This window comes from Babylonia areolata, chromosome 7 (genome assembly GCF_041734735.1).
Source record: "Babylonia areolata isolate BAREFJ2019XMU chromosome 7, ASM4173473v1, whole genome shotgun sequence".
Lineage (NCBI taxonomy): Eukaryota > Metazoa > Mollusca > Gastropoda > Neogastropoda > Buccinidae > Babylonia > Babylonia areolata.
In genome coordinates this window covers 42,568,518-42,595,464 of record NC_134882.1, presented here as the reverse complement: position 1 = coordinate 42,595,464, position 26,947 = coordinate 42,568,518, and the positions used below count along the sequence as shown (strand labels likewise).

General features: G+C 43.3%; 2 protein-coding genes across 6 annotated transcripts; one reads left to right on the top strand and one right to left on the bottom strand.

Annotated features, from left to right (window-relative positions):
* The first annotated feature begins 4,491 nt into the window (after positions 1–4,491).
* Positions 4,492–8,767, top strand: LOC143284270 (uncharacterized). 4 transcript variants are annotated; one of them, XM_076590958.1, is made up of 2 exons: positions 4,492–4,679; positions 6,747–8,767. In XM_076590958.1, the coding sequence occupies exon 2, from the start codon at positions 6,785–6,787 to the stop codon at positions 8,741–8,743; it is 1,959 nt and encodes a 652-aa protein (XP_076447073.1). In that variant the 5' UTR covers positions 4,492–4,679; positions 6,747–6,784; the 3' UTR covers positions 8,744–8,767. The 4 variants fall into 4 exon arrangements, with proteins under 4 accessions (XP_076447073.1, XP_076447075.1, XP_076447072.1 ...); XM_076590960.1 differs by having other exon boundaries at positions 6,698–8,767; XM_076590957.1 differs by having other exon boundaries at positions 6,649–8,767.
* Positions 8,768–11,620: 2,853 nt separating this feature from the next.
* On the bottom strand, positions 11,621–24,875 carry LOC143284047 (F-box only protein 8-like). Of its 2 annotated transcripts, none has more exons than XM_076590652.1 (6): positions 24,782–24,875; positions 23,719–24,082; positions 23,063–23,192; positions 22,360–22,478; positions 21,389–21,573; positions 11,621–19,841 (listed from the first exon to the last, which is right to left on the bottom strand). In XM_076590652.1, exons 2-6 carry the CDS (start codon positions 23,979–23,981, stop codon positions 19,636–19,638), a joined length of 903 nt encoding a protein of 300 aa, XP_076446767.1. In that variant the 5' UTR covers positions 23,982–24,082; positions 24,782–24,875; the 3' UTR covers positions 11,621–19,635. The 2 variants fall into 2 exon arrangements, with proteins under 2 accessions (XP_076446767.1, XP_076446768.1); XM_076590653.1 differs by lacking the exon at positions 24,782–24,875 and adding an exon at positions 24,495–24,772.
* Positions 24,876–26,947: the final 2,072 nt, after the last annotated feature.

Below are 26,947 nucleotides of genomic sequence, written 5' to 3'. Positions count from 1 at the left end.
GGTCGGGTTGCCGGCGACTAAACCGGCACTCCCACCGCTCCCTTCCGGGACTGGTGAGGCGGGTGGCTAGACACCCTTATGGAGATCCATAAAAGGGCGTCGGCTCAGGAGAGCCACCGACGGCCATCTAGCTCCACCGTGCTGTGTGCATGCCGCACGCATTTGGCCCCCGGGATGTGTCTACCCATGCATGCGAAGTCTGGATCCGGCAGAATCTGCGGAAGAAACCAATCGGTTCAACGGAGAGGAAGGCGGTTACAGCAACGCACTGTGGAGTGCAGAGAGCAAGATGAGACACTGAAAGGATATCTTGGTCATCCACTGCATCCGTGCTCATCCTCCAGTCGTCTCGACTTAGTCTTGCCCGGCTGGAAATTGGTGGACCCGGACGAGAAAGTGAGGTCGACGTTGCGCAACTCCTCTTCACTTTAAACAAACTCATCGCGCAAGTCATCAGTCATCCCTAATGACCTTTCATCCTTCATCATTTCATCACCCCCAAGTCCTGTGGCGACAGGCGAGCGACGAAACGACAGGTGTGGGTACACTGGCAGTCGCAGCCGTAGACCTGCACGCAGGCGGCTCAGGCCATAGGGTCGTTCTTCGTTGACAGGAGCAGCGATGGAGCTCGGCAGCCGTCTGAGCGTCTGAGCAGCCCTCTTTAGGAATGCACTGCTCACCTCCCTGGCATGAGGAAGGGGCTAGAAAAGGTGCCCTAAAAATTGCCTGCTCCATATCACCCTGGCCAGCATACCGCGGCTGGCGGGGACCCTACATCAGCGGTCGAAACAAAAAGAAAGAAAAGAAAAAAACAAGGATCGTTCCTCTCACCATTGGTGCTTGGAACATAAGGACTCTCCTGGATAGAGATAACGCGGACAGACCCCAAAGGAGAACGGCACTAGTTGCATCCGAACTCGCCAGATACAACATTGACATCGCAGCCTTGAGTGAGACTCGGCTTGCAGGCGAAGGCGAGCTCTGTGAACGGGGATCTGGTTACACCTTCTTCTGGAGTGGACGAGGAAGCGAAGAGCGACGTGAGGCTGGCGTTGGTTTTGCAGTAAAAACAGCACTTGTCAGCAAGCTAGCTGGAATCCCAAAGGGAGTCAACGATAGGCTTATGACCATGAAACTCCCACTGGCATCTGGCCAGAAGCATCTCACCATTGTCAGTGCCTACGCCCCAACCATGACCAACCCGGATGAAGTGAAGGCGAAGTTCTACGAGGACCTTCACTCTGTCATTGCTGCTATCCCTAAAGCAGACAAGCTCATCATTCTTAGGGACTTCAATGCTAGAGTTGGCTCTGACTACATCTCCTGGGATGGAGTGATTGGAAAGCATGGTGTGGGCCACTGCAACCCAAATGGATTGCTTTTGCTTCAGACCTGTGCAGAACACGAACTGCTGATAACCAACACAGTTTTCTGCCTCCCTACCCGTAACAGGACGTCATGGATGCACCCTCGCTCAAAGCATTGGCATCTCATCAATTATGTCATCGTCAGGAAAAGGGATAGGCAAGATGTACGTGTAACAAAGACCATGTGCGGCGCCGAGTGTTGGACAGACCATCGCCTTGTAGTCTCGAAGCTGAATATTCGAATCCAGCCCAAGAGACGCCCCCAAGGCCAGAAGGCTCCAAAACGGCTCAACATTGCTAAGCTGAAGAACATCTCCATCAAACAGTCCTTTGTGGAGCTGCTGGAAGATCGTCTGGAATCCGCCTCTCTGGACAACCAGAATGTGGAGTCTGACTGGAGGACCCTGCGTGAGCTGATCTATAGTACAGCTTCAGAGACCCTGGGACCCATGACCAGAAAGCACAAAGACTGGTTTGATGAAAACTGCGATGAAATCAAGCAGCTTCTGGATGAGAAACGCCGTCTGCATCAAGCCTACCTGAGCAACCCAAAGTCCACATCAAAAAAGGATGCGTATGATGCCATCCGCAGGACTGTTCAGCAAAAGTTACGCCAGATGCAGGATAAGTGGCTGAGTGACAAAGCTGATGAGATACAGGAATATGCTGACAGGCACGATATGAAGAGGTTCTATGATGCCTTAAAAGAAGTCTACGGCCCCACATCCTCGGGATCATCCCCCCTCCTCAGTGCAGATGGGAATACCATGATCACCAAGAAGGAAAAAATTCTCGAACGCTGGGCTGAGCACTTTAACAGTGTCTTAAATCGCCCTTCCTCCATAAATGATGAAGCCATAGACCGTTTCCCACAAGTCCCCATCAACGAAGCACTGGACGATCCACCAACACTTCTTGAGACCCAGAAAGCAATCCGTCTGCTATCCAGTGGCAAAGCACCTGGCTCAGACTCCATACCAGCAGAGGTCTACAAGGATGGAGGCACTGTGCTGACTGAGAAGCTCCATCAGCTGTACTCACTCATGTGGAAAGAAGAGACGATCCCCCAGGATTTCAAAGATGCATCTATCATTCACTTGTACAAGCGAAAGGGGAACCGGCAAGCCTGTGATAACCATCGGGGCATTTCCTTGCTATCCATCGCAGGCAAGATACTTGCCAGGATCTACTAAACCGCCTCACAGCACACCTTGACCAAGGTCATTTGCCTGAGAGCCAATGTGGATTCCGGAAAGAGCGCGGAACCACCGACATGGTGTTTGCTGCAAGGCAGCTGCAAGAGAAATGTCAGGAGCAAAATGCTGATCTGTCCTCCACCTATGTCGACCTCACTAAGGCCTTCGACACCGTGAGTAGAGAGGGACTGTGGAAGATCATGGCCAAGTACGGATGCCCTCGGAAATTTATTTCCTTGGTCAGCCAATTCCATGAAGGCATGCAGGCTCGAGTCCAGGACAATGGCGAAACATCTGCTCCTTTTGCTGTCACAAATGGTGTCAAGCAAGGCTGCGTCCTGGCTCCGACACTGTTCAGCCTCATGTTCTCTGCAATGCTTACTGATGCCTTCAGAGAGGGCGATGTTGGAATCGGCCTAAAGTACCGAACAGATGGCAAGTTGTTTAACCTCAGAAGGCTTCAAGCAAAAACGAAGGTCATGACAGACATCATCAGAGACTTTTTGTTTGCTGATGATTGTGCCCTCAACGCTGGATCTGAAGCTGACATGCAACTCAGCGTCGACAAGTTTGCCACTGCCAGCAGGAACTTCGGCCTTACCATCAGCACGAGGAAAACTGAAGTTCTCCATCAGCCAGCCCCAGGGAAACCCTATGTTGAGCCCAACATCACAGTCAACGGTCAGAGACTCAGTGCGGTGGAGCGGTTCACATACCTTGGCAGCACACTGTCACGAAATGCGACCATCGACGATGAAGTGAACGTCAGAATTGCAAGAGCAAGCGCAACTTTTGGTAGACTCAATGCAAATGTCTGGAACAGAAGAGGCATTAGTCTTGAGACCAAGCTAAAGGTCTACAGAGCAGTAGTTCTCCCCACACTACTGTACGCCTGCGAAACTTGTACCAACGACATGCCAAGAAGCTGAACCACTTCCACACAACATGCCTCAGGAAGCTACTGAACATCAAGTGGCAAGACAGGATCCCAGACACAGAGGTGCTCGCAAAAGCCACCCTTCCCAGCATCTTCACCATCCTGATGCAGTCCCAGCTTCGCTGGGCTGGACACGTGGCACGCATGCCGGACCATCGGCTGCCCAAAAGGCTCTTCTATGGCGAGCTGCAACAAGGGAAGAGATCACACGGAGGTCAGAAGAAGCGCTTCAGAGATACTCTGAAAGTCTCTCTGAAAGCGTTTGATATCAACCCTGACTCCTGGGAGGAATCTGCAGTAGACCGTGACAAATGGCGCGCTGCTGTGCACAAAGGCGCCAAGTTGTGCGAGGCCAACAGGACTGCTGCAGCTGTTCAGAAGAGGCAGGCCAGAAAGTCACGGGCAAACAAGCTCCCTGACAATGATGTGCCTGTCTTTGTCTGCCCCAACTGTCAGCGAACATTTCGTGCGCAGATTGGATTATTCAGCCATCTGCGCACTCACAGATAGATTCATGAGCATCCTCCCCCCCCACCCCACCACCACCCTCCCCCCATCCCCCAGCTGGATGACAACGATGGTCATCATCGATCTCGATGGACACACCACCACTGGGTCAGAATTGAAGAATTGAAATAAACTGGAGCTGACGGAAGTGCCTGAGAAATTGTGTGTTCGCGCGCGTGCGTGTGTGTGTGTGTGCGTGCGTGCGTGCGTGTGTGTGTGTGTGTGTGTGTGTGTGTGTGTGTGTGTGTGCGGCGAGAGAGAGAGAGAGAGAGTGAGGTGGGGGGCGATATTTTATAGGCTATTACGGACGATTAAAATCAGCAGTGCTCTCAGCTGCAGGAGAGCGATGTCAAAGCCACTCCTTCACCCCCTACACCACTCCCTCCGAAACTCCCGCCCCCTCCTAATAACCTACCTTCCCCTCATTTCCCCCGGCCCTGCTTCAACCCGGCTTCACTATACCTGCCCTTCCACTTATCTACCCTACCGTCGCGCCTCCTTCATTCCTATCAAGCAGGGGGGAGGGGGCGGGGGGCTCTCCCAGCCACACTCCTCGCCTCCTCCATCTCACCTGCCCCTGCTCCAAATTTCACGTCCCCTCTTAGCCTACATACTGTGCTCGCCATTCCGAGGGCAACGCTGCCAGACTACACGCTTCTCATGCAGTGCGAGGTAAGGCCTTCTCTCTGACCAGAAGACTACACGTGCACGAATACTAACATGCGTACGCCTATACTGTTTGATCTGTTTTGTGAGGAATGCGTGCATCTATGAATTAACAACAAACTGAAGTATTTGTATATAAGATATATATGTGTGTGTGTTTCAACGGAATAGTTTTGTCATCGTCTTTTGCTGTCTGATTCGAGACACATCCGTAAAATTACACTCAGTGAGTGAGGTCCAGCCATGTTTGACTCTTTACCATGTAATGCCTGGATCATCTGTTGACGAAACAGCCTGCTTTGCGCATCTGTGTGTATGTGTGTTCTTAGGCGTGTTCAAATCCTTTCAAGTGAGTTCTTGGTTTTCTTTTGCCAACTGTTTCTCTGCCCCAAAATGTAATACGTGAATGGCTTTTGTATAAAGTACTTGGCTTTCTTTTTCACTTGGATCAGCTGTCAGTTTAATCCAGTTAATCTCTGAGCGATGAAAAAACAAACAAACAAACAAAACAAAAAAAAAACGAGTTTCAGAATGTTTCTCTTCACTCTCTCTTTGTTCCAACATTTGTTCAGACGGAATTTACAATGTGTTCTTTCTGTTTCGACACATTCCCTCTGAGTCAGTGCAACAGCAGCCCTTGGATTCAGCACCAAGGCTGTTCAACAGATGGAGAGAGAAACATATGCTGTGTCGAGCACTATAGCGCGTGTATTGACACAACAACACTGTGTACCTCGCTGTTCTGAAGAGAACGGAGCCATCACGCGCGTGCCAGACAGAGTAACCCTATCTGTTCTCGCCGTGCGGGATGCTGATAAGTGCTGGTGTTGGGGGGGAAACTGAGAAACTTTTTGTATACAGGCCAATATCCCAGAAACTCAACTTGGAGGTACACGGGGAGGCAGGGGGATGAGGGGCGGGGGGCAGGGCAGAGAGGAGGAGAGGGGGAACCGCCAGCATAAACGTACGGAGTCATTTACCGCATTACTTTTTGTGAAGTTGTACTTATGTAGTACTTATATTTGTCCGCTGAGTGAAGCGAAGTGTGTGTGTGTGTGTGTGTGTGTGTGTGTGTGTGTGTGTGTGAGGGAGGGAGAGCAACAGTTAATCTGACAATGAAATTTATGGCTTTCTGTAGTGTACGGTTGTGTGTGTGTGCCGAGAGAGAGAGAGAGAGAGAGAGAGAGAGTCTGTGGTGTGTGTGTGTGTGTGTGTGTGTGTGTGTGTGTGTGTGTGTGTGTGTGTGATAGAGAAGGGGGTGGAGGGGGGAGCGGGGGGGAGGAGGGGGGTAAAATTATCGGTACATGCTACGAGAATCGAACCCGGGGCTTGCTTTCCCTTTGTCCTCTTTGTCACCTCTTCTCATATAGTGACTGGGAGCTTGATCTTGTTCTTTGTCTAGCGTTGTTGTTTTCTTTGCCATGAATACTTTGACATTGTAAAGTTTTCTTTGTCGACATCATTACTGCATAACTGACATCGAGAGTTGTGCAGTGCTGTGTTGTTGGTGTTGTGATTTTACAGAAGAGATGTTTTGCCACGCTGTACACTGTGGCCTATAACTATACCATTGACCCGTGATATGTAAATGTTATTTTATCTCAGTGCTGTATAGGCCGGCGTGTGCTCTAGCCTGCCTTGGCGGCTGTGTCCTTTTGGCTTTCTTTGTCTTTTTTTTTCATTGTTTTATATTTTTATTGTCTTACCATGTTGCACCCTAATGTGTGCTGTATTCTAATATCATTGTATTATCTTTACTGTTGTTGTATTGTATTGCATTCACCCCTTCATTTGGGGCCATGGCATGTTATGAATAAATCATCCGTATCCGTATTGTACTCAGTGCATTGCGTCACTTTGAATTGAACTGTACACACAGTGTAGCGTCATACTATAAGGAATGGTTATGTCCATGCCATGTTGCAGAAAGCCACAGTCTCCATGCTGACGTCACAATGTCTATGCCATGTTGCAGAAAGCCACTGTCTCCATGCTGACGTCACAATGTCCATGCCATGTTGCAGAAAGCCACTGTCTCCATGCTGACGTCACAATGTCCATGCCATGTTGCAGAAAGCCACTGTCTCCATGCTGACTGACGCTGCAGGACTATGGCCCGGTTCCAGCGGATGCTGCACTACGGGTTCCTGAGCCTGACCAGTGTGGTGGCCACTCTGTGCCTCCTTCACCTCCTCTACTACTTCACCCGCCCTCCCCGACTGCTGCCCGTGCCCGATGATGAGGAGACACCACCACCGCGGGGGTTTCTTGTGGACACGTCCGCCTGCAAGATCCCTGACCTTGACCCCATGGACCCGTCCATCGCCGACAGCGTGCGGCGGAAAGGGAAGATCACCTGTGGTCTCAGACCCCCTGTGACCTACGTGGACGGAACCGTTCTGAGGATTAACCGGACTCACATCGAGCAGATGCTGAACGGGGACTTCAGTCACTGCCGATATCAGGCCGTCACCAGGGAAGGTCTGCACAGCGACTTCGCCTTTGCCTACAGTGAGCTGGGGGAAGAGTTTGACACCGACATCGAGATGAAGGACGAGTTCATCAGGATCTACTGCTACAGTCGCTCCGGTGGCGTCATCTCCACCACATTCCATGCCTTCATACTGCCCAAAGAGCACGTGGAGTCGCGCTGCCACATCAAGCTGAAGAACCACGTGAAGCGTCACCGTCCCCAGGAGATCCTCAACGTGCAGATGGTGGGCGTGGACTCCGTGTCCAGACTGAACTTCATGAGACAGATGCCGCTGACCCGGGACTTCCTGCTTCGCGAGCTGCAGGCGGTGGAGATGCTGGGCTACAACAAGGTGGCCGACAACACCTTCGTCAACATCGTGCCCATGACGGCCGGCCAGTTCGTGGAGGAGCTGCCCTGGGACGAAACCATGGTGAACTCCTCCTTCGACAACTTCACCTTCATCTGGAGCAACTTCTCCAAGGCGGGCTACCGGACACTGTACGCCGAAGACGCCCCCAAGATCGCCATCTTCGTGTACCAGAAGGAAGGTTTTCACGAGGCGCCGGCGGACTATTACAACCGGGCCCTGGCGCTGGCGATGGAGAAGCACAGCAGCGTGTGGAACCACCGCCACCACTGTGTGGCCAACCAGCTGGAGACCTCCATGCTCCTCAACTACCTCACCGACTTCTCCCGCCAGTTCCGCCGCAAGCCTCACTTCGGCTTCACCTTCATCACCAGGCTGACCCACGACCACACCAACGACGCCGGCGCCGCTGACGACCCGCACCTCGCCTTTCTCAAAACGTTCAGAGCGGAAGGTCACCTCAACAACACCATTCTTATTTACTACAGTGACCACGGGAACCGGTTCGGAGAAATGCGCAGCACTTACGTGGGGAAAGCTGAGGAGAGACTGCCTTTTCTCTTCTTTGTCTTCCCGCGCTGGTTCCAATCCCGCTACCCCAAACTCTACCAGAACCTCCAAGTGAACTCCAACAGACTCACCACACCGTTTGACGTCTTTGAAACGTTGAAAGACATCCTCTACTTCGACGGCCGGGACAGGCCGGCGAGCGTCACCCAGCGAGGCATCAGCCTGTTCAGGGAAATCCCCGAATCACGCAGTTGTGCGCACGCGCACATCTTACCTCACTGGTGCATGTGCATGAAACGGAAAGCTCTGCCCCTGTCTAGCCACATTGTTCGCAAAACAGCGCGAGAGATTGTGCGAAAAATCAACGAATTTTTGCAGCACGACTTCGACCAGTGCGCCAGACTTGAACTGAAAAGCATCCACCAGGCTGAACAAATGGCCGCCAATGACGACGTTCTTCGCTTTGAGGAGAGTCTCCATGACGTCATCAATCGAACAGTTCGATTCGGTGATCGATCAGAATCTGTGGTAATTTATCAGCTGGCGATAGAAACGGAGCCAGGCAACGCTGTGTTTGAAGGGACGATGAAGTATGAGGAATATTCAGAGAGTTTCAGTCTGGCCGGTGACATCAGCAGGATCAATGCTTACGGCACGCAGTCTCACTGCATCAACAAGTTCAAACTGAAAAAATTTTGTTTTTGCAAGTCCAGATGATGGCTGTTATATGCTGGCATGGAGAAGTGGTGGGTTTGTCGGTGGTTTTGATGTTTTTTCAGCGGTGTGTGTGTGTGTGTGTGTGTGTGTGTGTGTGTGTGTTAAGAGAGAAAGAGAGATATATATACATACATACATACATACATTGATTGATTGATTGATTCATTCATTGATATGGATACTTATATAGTGCCTACCCTCGGACGGAGTCATTTACACAACAAGCTGCCTACCTGGGTAGAGCCGACTGACGGCTGCCACTGGGCTCTCATTATTCGTTTCCTTTGTCATTCAATCAGATTTCAGGCACGCACACATACACACTCAGACAAACATATAACATTTTACGTGCATTTACGTCATGTGCATGACCGGTGTTTGTTGTGTGTGTATTTTTTTGTTTTGTTTTTTGTTGTTGTTGTTGGGTTTTTGTTGTTGTTGTTGTTGTTGTTGTTGTTGTTGTTGTTGTGTGTGTGTGTGTGTGTGTGTGTGTGTGTGTGTGTGTGTGTGTGTGTGTGTGTGTGTTTTACCCCACCATGTAGGCAGCCATACTTCGTTTTCGGGGGTGTGCATGCTGGGTATGTTCTTGTTTCCATAACCCACCGAACGCTGACATGGATTACATTATCTTTAAAGTGCGTATTTGATCTTCTGCGTGCGTATACACACGAATGGGGTTCAGGCACTAGCAGGTTTGCACACATATTGACCTGGGAGATCGGAAAAATCTCCATCCGTTACCCACCAGGCGCCGTCACCGAGATTCGAACCCGGGACCCTCAGATTGAAAGTCCAACGCTTAAACCGTTCGGCTATTGCACCCATGCCGTGTACATACATACATACATACAGACAGACAGACACACACACACACACACACACACACACACACACACACACACACACAGAGTATGAAAGTGATTATGGACATGTCTGAATATAATATATCTGTGCAACCATACGATCATGATAATTATTATGAAAATCCGGCAGAATCTCTGGCGTGTGTGTGTGTGTGTGTGTGTGTGTGTGTGTGTGTGTGTGTGTGTGTGTGTGTGTGTGTGTGTGTGCAGCAATGAGCGATCATACTGTGTGCGGTGTACATGAGTGGCGGTGAGGGAAGACAGAGTGAGAGTGTGCATGTGTGTATTGTGTGCCTATATATTATGTACTTGTGTGTAGTATTGTCCTGTTCATGTGTACACACACACTAACGCGAAGTTAGTACTTCGCCATTGTACATCTTTTGTCACCCCAAGATTCTTGTACTACAAAATGCCAGTCCGCATAGATGACGGACGAAAACGAAAGTACCCACAGCCAGTTACTTCCCTTCCTCAAATTGTACCATCCTGCGTATGTCTGAAGCGCCCCCTTCGAAAGCAGACGAAGAATGACAAAGGAACTAAAAGATGCTAGCGGGGAGGTAGAGGAATTCTTTGAGTGAATCATGTTCTTTGAAAAAGTAATTTTAGAAGAAAAAACAAAACAGACAGCTTTTGATATCACAAGCATTTCAGTGGCTCACTGGTTCAAGAAGCAGCACGTTTTATATATTCCTAGAGTATGCTACCAAGGCCTCGCAAGCGCGTTGGGTTTATGTATCGGTCAGGCATCTGGTGCATTAAAAAAAAGCTTATTTATTTATTTTTTATTTAGCGTGCATGGATCAGTCCGCACGCTTTGCACCTTGCGACAAACAGAAGAGATAGTCTGTTTGGTGGAGGAGCATCGCTGAGATGCCGATTGAGATCCCAGCTCAGAGAAGGTGTGTGTTTGGGGTGGGTGGTATAGAGGGCACGTGAGATAAGCTGCCAGGTGAGGTTAACAGGGCTGTTAATTAATGGGCGGCATGCAGGCCACTTGGGAACAGTCAGAGCGAGTGTGGGCTGTTAGTCTGCCTCTTCCCCCCCTCCCCCACTTCCCCCCCAGCCCCTCAACACGGCTTGCTTTTTCACACAGAAAGCTGTTGTGGTTGTGCCTCACTGACCACACTGGATCATGCTTACCCCCCCCCCCCCTTCCCCTCCTCCAGTCTCCCTCTTGCTTCTTGGTGAAAAGCAAACTCACGTCTCCAGCACGTGTGGTTTGTCAGAACCAGTATCAGAGAATTGAAGAAATAATTCATCCTCACTGGCATAACATGCATCACACGAGCGTACTTGCACACATACATGCAAACACGTGAGCGCGCATGCACACACACACCAACACATGCACACGTACACATGCACACACACACACACACAGTTGTTTCACTCTATTTTATAATGTAAAACTATCTTACCCAAATATTTTTCTTTTCACATCACTGATGTGTGTGTGGTGATCAGTGAATGGTCTGTCAGTTAATTTTTTTTCTCTTTGGTATAAGCTGACAGGTATATTAAGTGACCCGAAAGATAATTTTCTGTTTTGGTTGAAGCAGACAATAAGTATTTTGAATTGAATAAAAAAAAAATTAAAAGGGAGGGGTGGGGGCAAGAGATCACAAGCTAGAAATGAAAGACAATTACCTGTTGATATTAATTTTCATCTCCTTGTTGGTGACAACAAAATAGGCAGATACACAGCAATTGATAGGCTACTCAATAGATCATGTATTCTATAATAACAATATTTGTGTGTGTGTGCACATCTGAACACATGCAAGTGTGAGTGTGTGGGCATGCAAGTGTGTGTATGTGTGTCCATAACGTAACAATTACATAATATTTATTGTGAAAGTTTCAAGATGTTGGAGTATGCTACACATCTGCTAAAAAAAAAAAAGAAGAAAAACAGTCAGTATGTTGATGACATGTTCCTACAGATTCACACACACACTTAAACACACATGCATCCACACAGAGTTGAGCACAAACACCAAATGTCAGCTCCAGTTCAAAGGCTGTTTTATTATAAAGTTTATAAAACAGGATCACAGATAACATTCCAAACCTAATGACATTTAACTCAATATGTAGAATCACGCAGGCACTTAGAACACAAAACTAAACCACAAAGTTAGCGTGTTTAAACACACACACTAAAATCATCATCAGAATCTGTCAATCTGTTTTAGACTGAGGAAGAATCTCAACCAAACATTGCATACAACAAGTCTAGCCCATATGTTAATTCATTTGAAATAAAGCAGTGGGTATTATTAGCAGTTTCAAACGCGTGCAGAGTTTTATATTATGATGTTACTAGGCCGGTCTGAAGTTTGTAGTTTTTGTCATTTATTTTTGCTTAAAACTGTAAATATACACTAGAAAGAAAGAAGCAAGACACTGAAGATTATATTGGCAAGCACTTCATGTGTGTCAACAGTTTCTGAAAAGACAAGTATATATCAATGTTATACACATTTTAGGCGATCTGCTCATCATTAAATTTAAATATTAAAAGCACAAATCTTTGAGCATGTTCAGTAAGATAACAAAAGCGCAAACCTATGAACATGTTCATTAACCATCATCAATTAAATCTGATGAATACATTTGATAAATACATCATAATTATGATGGATTTTTTTTTTTTTCCAATAGAAAAAGTATTGCTTTGAAAGAAACTGAGGTATGAGCAACCATAGATGTATAGTTATCATAATTTCTTTTGTTACCATTATCAGTATTATCGTAGCTGTTGTTTTTTTGCTGTTGCTGCAGTTGTGTTAGTTTTTCCTTTTGGGCCATGTGCATCAGCACACAACAAACTAAAGACAATATCACATAAGAAGAGCAACACTGAGTAACAAAATCCGATGCCCTGCAGAAAATAAGATCTCTGGTGCTTTCAATCACACATTGTTTTACTTCTCAGACTATTAATTTATTGTCTTTTTTTTTTTTTTTTTTTTGTATTTCATCATATACTGCTCCATGAAATTCTCCATCCTCTCTGACGGTTTGAAAGACAAATATGTGTTACACAAGACACAGTTAACATGTGACAGCTGTCAGTATCATTGAAGATGAAGTCATATCACAAAACACACTGGTCTCATATGATATATGTCAGTATGCCAACGAGTACATTAGTACTAAGCATTCATAGCTGCACTGTACCCTGCAAGTGCAAAGAGAAAGAAGGAAAAGAGAAGAAGAGGCCAAAACAAAGAGGGAAAAGGCATGGAAATAGAGATATTACAATGGTGAAAGGACACTGACAGAAAGGAGAACACGAACAGGGGCATCTCCAATAAAAGCAACAAAATCAACTTTAAAGATTGTGGTGTGCCATTTTACATCACATCCATTTCAAGAAAACATCCACAGATAGTTACTGGCAACAAAAAGAACTGATCAAACCACACAAATATCTTGTTCTGTTCTGCTGAATATACACATATAGCTCTTGTGTTAAATCTCGAGTGTCAAAAATAATCCACACTCACTCCTGATTTCTTGGTTACAGAGAATGCACAAAGTCATTGTCTGGTTAAAACAGAATCATACCTGCAGTGGTGGTCCCCTCCCCCACCCCCTCCAAAAAAAAATAAAGAAAAAGAAAAGTCAACAGCACTCTCATGGACACTCCCATGAAGTGAATGACACTGTGTGGTCTGTCCTCAAGCATGTTCCTCTCAGCATATTCAGCTGTGGCTTGAGTGGGTGTCAACCCACTGCCACCTCATCATCAATCCATGATCCCAGCCACTGGATCATGGCAGCTGATAGTATACATCTGATTAATTTTACTGTTGACTCTTTCTGTTACAACAAATTTCTCCGTGTGAAATCAGGTTGCTCAAACCAAGCAGAGTGTCACCACAGTGTGGCGCCAAACCTTTTTCTCACCTGTTTGCAAGTGTTCTTGTTTTACTAACAGAGTGGGTTTTTCAACAGAAATTTGCAAGGAAAATCCTCTTTATGTGCTAATAGCATGCAGCACACACAACTTCAGTTTAACGTTTCATTTGACTGTTCATAATGAAGGACATTCACATACGTAAGCATTAATTTGGCCAGCAGTTTTTTTCTGAAAAAAACACTCAAAAAACCAAAAACAAACCAAAAAGAGAAAGAGAGGGAGGGTGAGAGGTGGGAAGAAAATAATACACACCAAGGCAAAATACAGACAGACGAGCTGCCACCTTCAGATATAAGCCAACTGCAACAATGAATGCTGTTGATTCAACTGTCTCTATGATCAATAACAATTCGCTGTATCATAAACGGTCACACACTCCATAAAGACCATATTCTGATTCTTGTTCTGGTGAGCCCTTGCACATGTATAGGTTAGGTACACTTCTTAATATCTAACATCTTGAATTTGTCAGCCAACTACACAAACTTTCTCACAACCCACAAACATACAAACACACTCAAACTCACACAGTGACTAAAAGACATATATGTGGTCTACTTATTTCATGAAAGAACAAGAGAGGCAAGGCCTTCAAGACTCACTTGTGATACACTTTAAAAAAAATCCAAGCTTTTTATGTATTGAGTATAATTTCAAAATGTAATGTTTAAGATGAGAAAGATCAGTTTAAAGCAAATTAAGTCCCCTAGCATTAATTACAGAGTAATTTCCCTTCTTCACTATCTGCACCAAAACGTTTGCAAAATAAATAAAAATTCCATGCTTAGCAAAAGAAGTTCCTGTTTGTTGTTGTGTCAGAATAAGAGGTCAAAGTGCCAAGTTTAGAGAATACAAAAAATATAAATATAACAGTAAATGCAGTTTGCATATAATTAGGCTTCTTTTTTATTTTTTTGTGCCCATCCCAGAGGTGCAATATTGTTTAAAACAAGATGACTGGAAAGAACTGAATTTTTCCTATTTTTATGCCACATTTGGTGTCAACTGACAAAGTATTTGCAGAGAAAATGCCAATGTTAAAGTTTACCACGGACACACAGACACACACACACACACACAACCGAACACCGGGTTAAAACATAGACTCACTTTGTTTACACAAGTGAGTCAAAAATGATTTACAAACAAACAAAAAATAGCAACAACAACAAGTGAGTCAAAAAAGCAACCTACCTACAATGAGAATTTACTGCCTGTGTTTCCAGTGTTCCACACTTTCAACTAAAACCAACAGCTCAGTCACTGGCTGCAGTAACACTATTTAAATGGACCACCCTCTCCACACACACCCTGACCCTCCCAAACAACTTGACACATGTGGTTTGTTTGAACATACAAATATAAAACAAATTTGTCCAAAGTTTCATTCAGTCAAACTGACACTACGTTAACGCATAACCCACCAAAAGCAACAACAAAAAACAGATAAAAAGAACATAAGGTTTTAAAAAAACAACAACAGAATCACAAACAAAATCATTTACATACTCATGTGCTGTTGCTGCAAATCAGCAATCCTTTTGAAGTGCAGTCCTTGTAAGTCTGTGCATGTGCGTATTTGTGCAAGACATGCAAACATGCAGGCAACTGTGTTTATGATGGTGCATGCTTATGCCAGTGTATGAAACTGTTTACTATGTGCTCCCATTTTCGGTCTGGATAGGATGCCAACAATTTATTCCCTCACAAAATGCGACCCAGTAAACAGATTTCTGGCAAAAAATGCAACCCTAACTTATACAATCACTTTACAAGTTTAATAGCAAACAGTTTCACCAGGAAAGAAGTGACACAAAGGTGATGATGTTGAATGATTTAAATACACCCAATACAGCCACACTTTGCCCATATTCTCTATTTTAATCATTAAAGAAAAATGGAAATCCTGTGCGTAAAAGTTTTACAACTCTTCACGTTTGACGGAATCCCCCCCCCCACCCCCCAAATAAAAAAAACAACAAAAAAACTGGCAACCTTAGACCATGACTTATGTTACTGAAAATCAAGATAGTGCAACTGTTTTGTTTCACAACCAGCCTGAATTTTGCCAACCAAATTCCTCACAGAATCTTTGTTAACAGCTTATAAAATGTTCCTTGCTTGGTAACAAACAATATGGAATATTCACAGGATTCATCAAGTAACTTGACACAACAATCATTTGACAACACACACACACACGCATTCATTTTTTATATTTCAAAGTAAATAATGGTTCCATCAAAATATATATATCTTTGTGAGACATGGGAAAATACACCATAATTTAACGCTCACTATGTGTGAACAAAACATGCACAACCTCATGCGCATCAAAGTCAGTTTAATGACACAGACAGGCAGACACACTGACAGGGAGAAAGAGAGAATGGGGTGATAAAATGTGCAGTAATGGACAAAATAAACTCAACGTAACAATGACATAGGCAAAAAACAATTTGCGATTTATGCTTACAGAGGCATGCCGAAACATGAACAACAACAACAAAAAACAACCTTACCCTTCCTTCCCTCTTATATAGTGATTAACACTACAGAATAAATTGATGACTCTCTTCACAACATACCTCTTCACTTCACATCTTCACAAAATGAAGCTTTGCTCACAGACATGCAAGAAGCGCCATGCAGAGACAGCCACTGTTTCCATAGTCTAGTCCATGTAAGAGGAAATCTTTCTCATGTCACATAACTATTCAGAACATGTCATTTGTGAAGAGCACGTCAAACACTGCCTCAACACGCTCTCTAAAAAGCTTTAAAATGTAATGAACCATTTATCTGAGAGCACAACTGTAGTGTGTAAAATAATCTGTGCTAAATGGCTACACAAAGTCCAGCACAAGGCACACAAACTAACTCAGAACACACAGATACACCTCATGAGTAAGCCTGGTCAATTCCTTTCAACAAAATCTTTTGCAGAATGCTCTGATGATGTGTGCATCTTACAAAACAACCTCAACGCATAGTACAAATTAAGTAATATAACAAATAAAAATCCATATTCTAACAAAAAGAAAGCAAGTGAGTAAAGTCAGGTTTCCAAGGTGAAAAAAGGGTGAAGAATCTCAAAGCTTTCAGACAAATTCATGCATGTATATTTATGTAACTACTGGAGTGGATTTCTTCTACATGATTTTGTCAGAGGACTGCAGTATGTTGCCATGGGTTCTTTTTAAGTGTGCCAAGTGTATGCTGCACACAGGACTTTGTTTATCGTCTCATCTGAATGACCAGAAGCTCAGTTTGATTTTCCAGTAAAATTTGGGAGGAGGGAGAAGTACTTGCAGATAAATGTCTTAACAATTCTGCCACCATAGCCTGTCAAATCCCAAAGCAGATGCCCAGACACTGCTGTCTGGGGCCAAATAAATATTTGTAGAGCAGAATTCCATGGTGATAAAAAGGTGAAGAACCCCCTGTCATGTGATAAATAATCAAATGTAGAGATTTGTGATCCATAATACTGCATGCACATGTCAAGGAATTTCAAATCATTTTGATTAGAAAACACACATACACTTACATTCTTTACTGTGCACACCTTCACTCATATTCCTTGCAGTTCAAGTTATTCAACAGCTCTCCACATATGCTTGTGTAAAGTCAGATAATAATTCACTGTCTTTATTAAGTCAAGTTATCAATAATTTACTGTCTTTATCAAGTCAAGTTATTACCAAAACAGAAATTTCAACTAATCAGCACAATTTATTTGATTTACATACTTCTTATTGCTTACAGCCCAACCAACCATCAATGCTGGCTGAAAACAAGTCATGTTGTAAAATATCTTTGAATAAAAAAACAACTGGACCCTAATTACTTTCACCTAGTCGAGTTAATGCACATGAGTGTTTTGACCTAAAATTACTTGTATCCCACCATGTGGATCTCCATGTCTGGTTTTGCATTTTTGACAGTCTCTGTGTGAACAAATATCTATGTTTGCCGATGTTTTCTTTCAAAATGTTACGTCAGTCTGAGAAAAAATATTTTTAAAGCTGAAATCATTAAACAAATATATATATCTGACAATAAGAGATAAAAAAAAAAAAAAAAGGAAAAAAAAATAAAGAACATAAACAAATATATATATGACAATAAGAGATAAAAAAAATAAATAAATAAAAGGAAAAAAATAAAGAACATAAAAAACAAAGAGAGAGCCAGCAAGAAAACACAACTCTCACAAACGGCAATACATGAGAAAACACCCTGCTTAAAAGTGATGCTGTGTGCAGCATCTTTTTTTTTTACTCTTTAAACATGTACTCTACAGTCTAGCTAACACCCTTGTCATTCCTTTTTAAGTATCGGTGGTAACAAAAGATCAACTGAAAAGAAACTTCAATCACAAAAATCTCCAGTCACCAAACACTTGTAACTATCCATCTCTATCACATACGGACTCACACACATGCACATACACACACATACAAATACTGAGATTAATGTGTGTAGACCTATTCCCCTATTTACTATCTCACAATGTCTCTGTCTCTCTGGGCGTCTGTGTATATGCATTTAGACATTACAAGACTCTCTCTCTCTTCCACAAATGCATGCATACACACACAAACATGAAAATGAGTTTTGATGGATAGCAAAAGAATATGTAGTAACACTGAGGCAACAAAATGTGGCACATACCACAAATCAATAGTGAGTCCACAGTGGCAGTAAAAACACATGCCATGAGATTGAAACTTCGAGAAGCAACAAATGATTACGTGCACTCTCTCTCTCTCTCTCTCTCACACACACACACACACACGCAAACACACACATATTTATATACATATATATACAAATTTAAAAGAAAATTTTAAAACACATATGACAAACATGAACAAAACAGTATGTATATGTATGACTCTTCACCACAAGTCAGAGGTAAGGTTCTTATCAATTTTAGACATATGTGTTTCTGTGCAGTCATTTACTGAGTTAAACAGTGAAAATTCTTCAAAGATTTAAACACAGTCAAAGCTATGCACTGCTGAAAAAATAGATGCCATTTCAAAACACTAATGTCTGGAAACTTACTGCAAGCATTTTTCACAGATGTGCGTCCACAAAAAAGCAGTATTAAACATTTTCATAAGATTAATCTATATTTTGTGCTTTCTTTTATAATGTTTGTTAGAACCAATAATCTTAAAAATCAGTAATAATAGTATCCATCAAAATCTTACAAATTTCACGGGTTTACCACTTTACCATTCTTACACAAAATCCCAGAAGGTAAAATCTGACAGATGGTGATGATGAATAACAGTTAAAGCTTTACATAGTTAATTTAACAAACCTAGACAACAGATTCAAACATATGACAAATCTTTCATATCCCTCTGATCTCCACCTTTTTAAAATATTTTTTTCCTAAAACATCTGGTTAATATTAGGCTCTGATCTCATCAATTTGTGAATAATTCATTTATTGGTTCAGTTCTTAATAATCATTCTTAAAAATAGTTATTATGAGGATTCAAAAAAAAAAAAAAAAAAAAAAGAAAAAAAGAAAAGAAGTTTCATCTCAAAACAAAATAAAAACCTATAATGGAAACCAACCAAAAGTGAATGAAAACAAATGACACAAATACAATTTATATATATAATGTGTATAAGAGTGTGTATGTGAAAAACAAACCCCTCCATCTAACCCTTTTCACTGCACAGCAATCTTCCCCAAAACAGCATAAGCATAAAACTCATTTACAACTAGATGCATGCGGAAAAACTGGTACATGCTGAAAAACTGATTTACATGTGAGGTGGTAATAAAAAACTGGTTCCAGTTGCCATGAACCCTCTTTTTTTTCCCACACACACACTCTTCCGCTCTTTGTCAAAATCTTTCACTGTGTCTATTTGTATGCAAATGTGTGTGTGCAATATCTGTTGTGTGTGTGTGTGTGTGTGTGTGTGTGTGTGTGTGTGTGTGTGTGCATAAATCCAGAAGTTATGGCATGTTCTGTCATGTGAAAATATCAGTTAAAAAAAACAATACTAACCCCCCCCCCCCCCCCCTCCCTCCCCCATAAACAGCCCTATGCTAAGGACAAAGGTCATGAGGTCGAGGTCACATCAGCGGCTACATGCCCGATCAGGTAGATGTTGTCATACAGGTGACCAGCGAAGTCCCCATCCACGCCTTGCGCTGCACGACAGGTGTTTTTGATGAACTCTCGCTTGGACATTTTGTTCTTGACGTGGGGGCTGGTCAGGTCCACTGACAGCATGATGAGGGAGTAACACAGCACAAACACCGTGTCTGAAAGAAAACACCGTGATATAATAACGCACAGCATGATGAGGGAGTAACACAGCACAAACACCGTGTCTGAAAGAAAACACCGTGATATAATAACGCACAGCATGATGAGGGAGTAACACAGCACAAACACTGTGTCTGAAAGAAAACACCGTGATATAATAACGCACAGCATGATGAGGGAGTAACACAGCACAAACACCGTGTCTGAAAGAAAACACCGTGATATAATAACGCACAGCATGATGAGGGAGTAACACAGCACAAACACCGTGTCTGAAAGAAAACACCGTGATATAATAACGCACAGCATGATGAGGGAATAACACAGCACAAACACCGTGTCTGAAAGAAAACACCGTGATATAATAACGCACAGCATGATGAGGGAATAACACAGCACAAACACCGTGTCTGAAAGAAAACACCGTGATATAATAACGCACAGCATGATGAGGGAGTAACACAGCACAAACACCGTGTCTGAAAGAAAACACCGTGATATAATAACGCACAGCATGATGAGGGAGTAACACAGCACAAACACCGTGTCTGAAAGAAAACACCGTGATATAATAACGCACAGCATGATGAGGGAGTAACACAGCACAAACACTGTGTCTGAAAGAAAACACCGTGATATAATAACGCACAGCATGATGAGGGAGTAACACAGCACAAACACCGTGTCTGAAAGAAAACACCGCGATATAATAACGCACAGCATGATGAGGGAGTAACACAGCACAAACACTGTGTCTGAAAGAAAACACCGTGATATAATAACGCACAGCATGATGAGGGAGTAACACAGCACAAACACCGTGTCTGAAAGAACACCCCATATTATCACCGGAACACACAGCATGATGAAGGAATAACACACCACAAACACAGTGTCTGGTAACACACCATGTTACTGTCATGCCAGTGTGTGTGTGTGTGTGTGTGTGTGTGTGTGTGTGTGTGTGTGTGTGTGTGTGTGTGTGTGCAGGCATTCAACTGCTTCTTGTTTCTAAATGTAATATATATATAAATATGTATGTGCATATGTGATATATAACACTGTTGTCAGTCTTATTTTCAGAAACAGGTACAAAAATACGAAAGAGCTTGTGAAATATATGTATAAAACAAATTTTGCCATTCCCAATTGGACTACACATCCAAATCTGGTTATCAGCAGACCTCTTAATTTCCAAATATCTCTAGAGCAAAACCCTTATCAATGTTATCAAAGGCTCTTTCAAATTCTACAAATATGCAGTGATGACAGTACAATTAATCTTCATAAATGGCAGAAATTCAATGTTAATTCACAGTCTTTTTTTTTTTTTTTTAAATAAACAAAATAAAAAATAAATAATGAAAATCAAAAAATCAATTAAAAAACCCCCCAAAAACAACAACTTTTCTCACGGAATTCAATGGCAAAACTACTGATGTGGTTAATGAATTGAAATGATTAACATTTTATTCAAAATAAAGAAAAACAAAATACAACAACAAAAAAGCCTTTATAGTTTTACAACTGCCACACATCTCACCTTTGCTGAGGCCGAGTTTGGGATTGCAAGAACAGAAGCGTTCTGAGAAGCCATCCATCATGGTAGCTAAGTACTCTCCCCTTGTTTCTGGTGCAGAGATTTCCCGAAAGAACTGGCGCAGAGCGTTCGGCAGGAACTGGTTCTGGAAGTTCTGAAGATGAACCAGCTGTTGGAAAATGTCCTGCCTGCAAATCAAACAACAAAATGCTGAAGATAAATTGGAAGGCCCTTCAAACTTTTGATGACTGTTCTCACCCTCTTTGAACCTGTTTTGAAATGATAAAACATCTGGCTGGTGGTATACAATACCGCTTGCAATGAAAAATATGTTCAAAAATTCTTTTATCACTGCAACAATGTCTGTTTCAATTGCTTCTTTGCAGTAACACAATGCAGCTGTTTCTATACGAAAACTGTGATTTGGTCTTATCATTTAGTGATTTACAATACTGTCTTTTACATGCATGTGATTCATATTAAGTTATATGCGGCTTAATTTAAGAAATAAAATGATTTGTTCCGTGAGTGTTTAAAACACATCTTTCTTGTTTTCATTTCTTCATTGTTGCGTGTGTGTGTGTGTGTGTGTGTGTGTGTGTGTGTGCATGTAAAAAAAAGAAAAAAAAAGAAGGGTTTTTCATTTACACTTACCCCCAACTATCCACCTTTTTGGATACTTTCAAATCAGTTTTCAAGGTAGATTTAAAAAAAAAACATATTCATTTGTTGTCCAATTCCAGTGTCTTTACTAATCGTATTACAATGTGATAACTAAGTCTACTGTGATGGTAATTGTGCGACATAAAAGTTCCAAGACTTTTCACACCTTGACAGGCAAAACATATCTTTCCAAAACTCTTCCAGCACTAGAAATGGTTCTCCCATTTTCCCATGAAGACTTTTTCAGACTTCCATGACTGTACGAACCATTCACATACTGAGTGACCGGAGTTCTGTCAGGTGAACCTCACCTTCCCTCCAAGAATTCTCGTTTCTTGCAAGCCCAAAGCCTCTTTGTCGTGTGAATGAAGCGGGCAAGCTCCATTGGTTCGTTGTCTACGATTCTGTTCTCTGTCAGTGAGGCAACCGCCTAGTGACATTTAAAAAGAAACAATACTACCAACATTCCCCAAATCAGAGCATTTCATAAAATAACATGAGTATCCATGATGCACAATAATAAAGGACAGTAGCTTCAAGGTAGGATGTCTGTTTTTGTCTGAAATGCTTTATCGTTTCTGATCTTCAAATAATTGTGGCAGTCAAAAAACAACAACAACATTTATCAAACATTCTCCCAGAAAATGCTTACTCCTTAACACTGAAGAGTCTGTTGCCATGCAGAATCAATACACTTATAGAGGAATTCTGTATAAAAGACAATGCATGCAGATATGGCTTGAGTATGGGGGAGAGGTGTAAGCACTGTCTGCATGCTTCTGCTTACATCAAAGTGTGATGATTTGGGGCATATATGTGAGTTGGGGCATTTAAAAGCACATAAAAAAAACTTCCAATTGGTCATGACTTAATATTAATTATTATGCAATTGTTTATGCCTGTGACATTGTGAACATATTTTAATTTTTCTTTTCTGTTTTTCTTCTATTACATTCTACTCTGCTCTTTCACTCACAAGACAGCGCTAAAGCCCACAAGTACCTCACAACATACCATAAAGGGATCCGAGTTGAAAGTCAGTGATGCCTCATCCAATATCATGAACAGTTTCCTGTACGTCATGCCAGGAACAGACGCCATGCGTGAATAAATTGACACACTGCCCCAGGAGTTACGGCAAAGGCTGTAACAAAACATCTATCTGTACTTTGTTTTTGTTTTTTTTAAAGGAAAACACTGGACAAATATATTTACATTAATAACTTTATACTATTTCTATTACATCCATTTTTATCTTCCTGCCTGTTTTTATAGTCTATCTCCTTTGTTATGTATGCTCTCATACATTCTGTGAGTGTGACGTGTTGATTCCACTATGCAATAAAAAAACACACACAAACACACATAAAAACACAAAGTGTCATACACACATGCACATTTCCACACATGCACATGTACAAGCACTCACCAAACACATACAGCAGGCCACAACTACGTCAACATAACATTCACCATCAGAACACATACCAGTAGAACTTTGATACTGACAGCAACAACTAACGGCAATATCCACAATTTGTCCCCTCAAGATGGAATGAGTACTATTCACAATAAAACATGGATGTTCACTCCATTAGTGACACAGGAGTGGAGGGGAAGAAATGTGGATATTGCCAAATTAACACCATGATATCAAACTTCATACTGACCCCTGCCATAGCAGCTCATCGTTGGCTAACTGCTCCCACACACATGCAGCCAGGCATAGGTCCGTAGGGTTCAAGTAGGAAAGCACAGTCAACCCCAGCTCTGGCGGCAGTTCCAGCAAGTCTGGGAATCGGTGAGAGCCATTGTGGTCTCTCAGAGAAAGGCATCCGAAGTCAGCCCTGGAACATGGCTCTAGCCCCTGTTGTTGCTGCAGCTCTCGCTGCTGCTGTTCTATGGTGTAGAGACGTTGCAATACCTGCCCCATGTAGGCGACTGGCGCCACAAAACCCTCCTGCCTGTCTTGGCTGGCTGCTTAGTGGTTGTCTCAACTTATCTGTGTTATGATGTGGAAACATCCACCAGCTCCTGTTCATACACACACAAATTATATTATATGCATCTTTTGGTACGATACTGAATCCACATTAGCAGTTTTCAGTTTCAGCAGAAAATTATTGCTTCCAACCCTCCCCCTCCCCCCCACCAAAAAAACACACAAAAAACAACAAAAACAAAAAACAGAACAAAAAAAACAACAACAAACCAAACAAACAAAAAAACCACATCAAAACACAGCCTTCAATAACAGTTCTAACTCAAGAATGTCTGATAAGATCTTTACAAAAGAATACTAATTAGGAAATTCACTGCTTGCTACATCTGTCTGGCACCCACCATGGCATCCCCCACACCCTCACCCCACTTCCCACCCACTCCCTCCCATAAACACGCCCAGTTCCCACCACATCCCGCCCTTAATCGAAGTCGACAGCTTTACCAGTAAATCCCAGTTCTTCGCATCCTCCGTCAGGCTTTCTCTTTCTCTCCTGGCTTATAGCGGGTACTATCCTGAAAGATCACAATGATGAGTTCTAAGTACTCTGTCGTTTTGCTCGCCGATCGAAATGATTTGTTTGCAAACAAATGAAACATGGTAACTCACATCGACACAAATAATACCAGAGATGTCTGCTGTCCACTAAATAACACAATCGCGTGTGGTACACACCTGTTGTATTCAGCATAAATATTTCAACGAAATATCCTAAAATCCAGAGTTACTACCTGTAACCGCAATGCCTTGATGACAAAACTACACATGATGGTAGCAGATGAGCCTTTTTCTGCCACTGGTTTCCCTGTGACACCTTTCTAGGTCGGCTGGAGAAATTGACGTGGAACTGCTCCGGGCGGGTGAAAAACACATCATGTGATTGGTCAATGCTGAAATCAATGCAGACAGAATGCTATTTTCGGATATGTTTCAGCGTGAGACTTATTTCCCTTAGCAGTTTCGATTTTGTTTTGAAACTTTAGGTTGTTGGGAGTTTCCCCCTCGAAAGTGTATTGTGTTGAAATGACAGTATAGGTGCCGTGGACGTGTGAAACAGGTGTCGTGGCCTTTCATCTTCAAGTCTTCAGCAGCTATGAAGAGCCACAAACGTCGAACAAGTCAAGTGATAAAAAAAAAAAAAAAATCATGTCGTTTGCTTCAAGCTTTGCTTTTAGGTTGTCGAGCCCAAGAAGGCTTTCCCGCTCACTCAGTTTCTTTCTGACCTGGTCGAAAAGTCATTCGGATGAGATGATAAACCGAAGTACCATGTGCAGCACGCGCTTGGCGCACTGAAAAAGAGCCAATGGCAAAAGTCTGTTAAAGAAGCGCGTCGGATTATGATGTGGATCAACTCCTTTTGGCGTCTGTCTCATGAAGCTATTGTTTGGAACGGCATTCAGTGATGTGTTTTTTGTGTGTGCAAGTTTTTTTTTTTTTTTCCAGAGAGACCACCTAACTATAAATATATATCATTTACCCCTTGAAATGTGCATCAGTGATCAGTTCTCCGCCAATACATTCACTCTTAGAAAACCTGATTCATTTCGTATTAAATGATATCACATATGCAGCAAGACTGAGAATGATAAAGACGGGGGTTACATAATCATGAATTTGCGCGCTTGTTTAGTAACATCTTCACTAGCATGAACGCGTCAGTGCGAGCATTTATATGTATGTGCGTGTATGTGTGTCAGAGAGAGAGAGAGAGAGAGAGAGAGAGAGAGAGAACATGCTTGCGTATATTATGTACTAGTATGCGCGTGTTACTCGTATATATAAATGCAGCACACGAACGTTTGCGCGCACATGTGTGCCTCGATCTCCAATGTGTGTGTGTGTGAGAGAGAGAGTATATGTGTGTGTGCAGTGTGTGTGTCTGTGTGTGTCTGTGTGTGTGCGTGCGCGCACGCGCGTGTGGGGGGGGGGGGGGGGGAGGGAGGGAGACCGTGAACATGTGTTGCTTAGGATATGTCTGTCGCGCGCATATATATGCACTGGCACATCATCCATGTCACCCATCTTGGGACACCGGCCGTCAACAACGGTCCACCACCATCTCCTGTCTTGGAGCACCTGGCGAAACTGCCTCCCCCTTCCCCCTCAAACTGGTCATGTGACCCGTCTGGAAATGTACAGTTTGGTGCCAGGTGTTCTTTGGTCAGCCACGTGAGGTGTCCCTGACACCAAAGTCCGGACACTGACACCAAACGGACGGGTCACACGACCAGTTTGCAGGGTGGGTACATGTGTGGGCAGCTTGGCCAAACAGTGGTCCAAGACAGAAGATGGTGGAAGACCCGTCCACGTCAATGCTTACTGGGGTTATGTTGGATCGTAGACACGAGTATTCCCTATAGATATTAGTGTCTAGAGTTGTGTGCACTGAGATATTATGCAGACCAATGGATGAATGTAGGTTTTCGCCAGGTGTGCCCAGTCCACCTCCATGATGGTGTCAGTATATTCTGTCACACGTGCAGCGGTGGCCCAGTGGAAATGTGTACGACTAGGACTGAAGCGAGTGTCTGCTGGTTCGAGTCTTTGAAACAGACCGTGATTTTTTTTTTTCTTGTTTTTTGTTTGTTCTTTTTTGTTTTTGTTTTTTGTTTGCTCCCCCTTCCACAGAGCGTTGAGTGGTGGTCTGGGCGCTAGTCGTTCGGATGAGACGAGAAACTCAGAGATCCCGTGTGCAGCGTGCACTTAGCGCATGTGAAAGGACCCTCGGCAACAAAGGGTTGTCACTGGCAAAATGACGAAGAAAAATCCTGTCTGATCGCTTGTGAAACAAATACACTTAACCTAAAAAAGTGTGGGTCTGCACTGTTGCGACGCACTCAGTGTTACGATACGATACGATACAATACAATGCGGGCATTGCTGACGGTGTCTTTCTA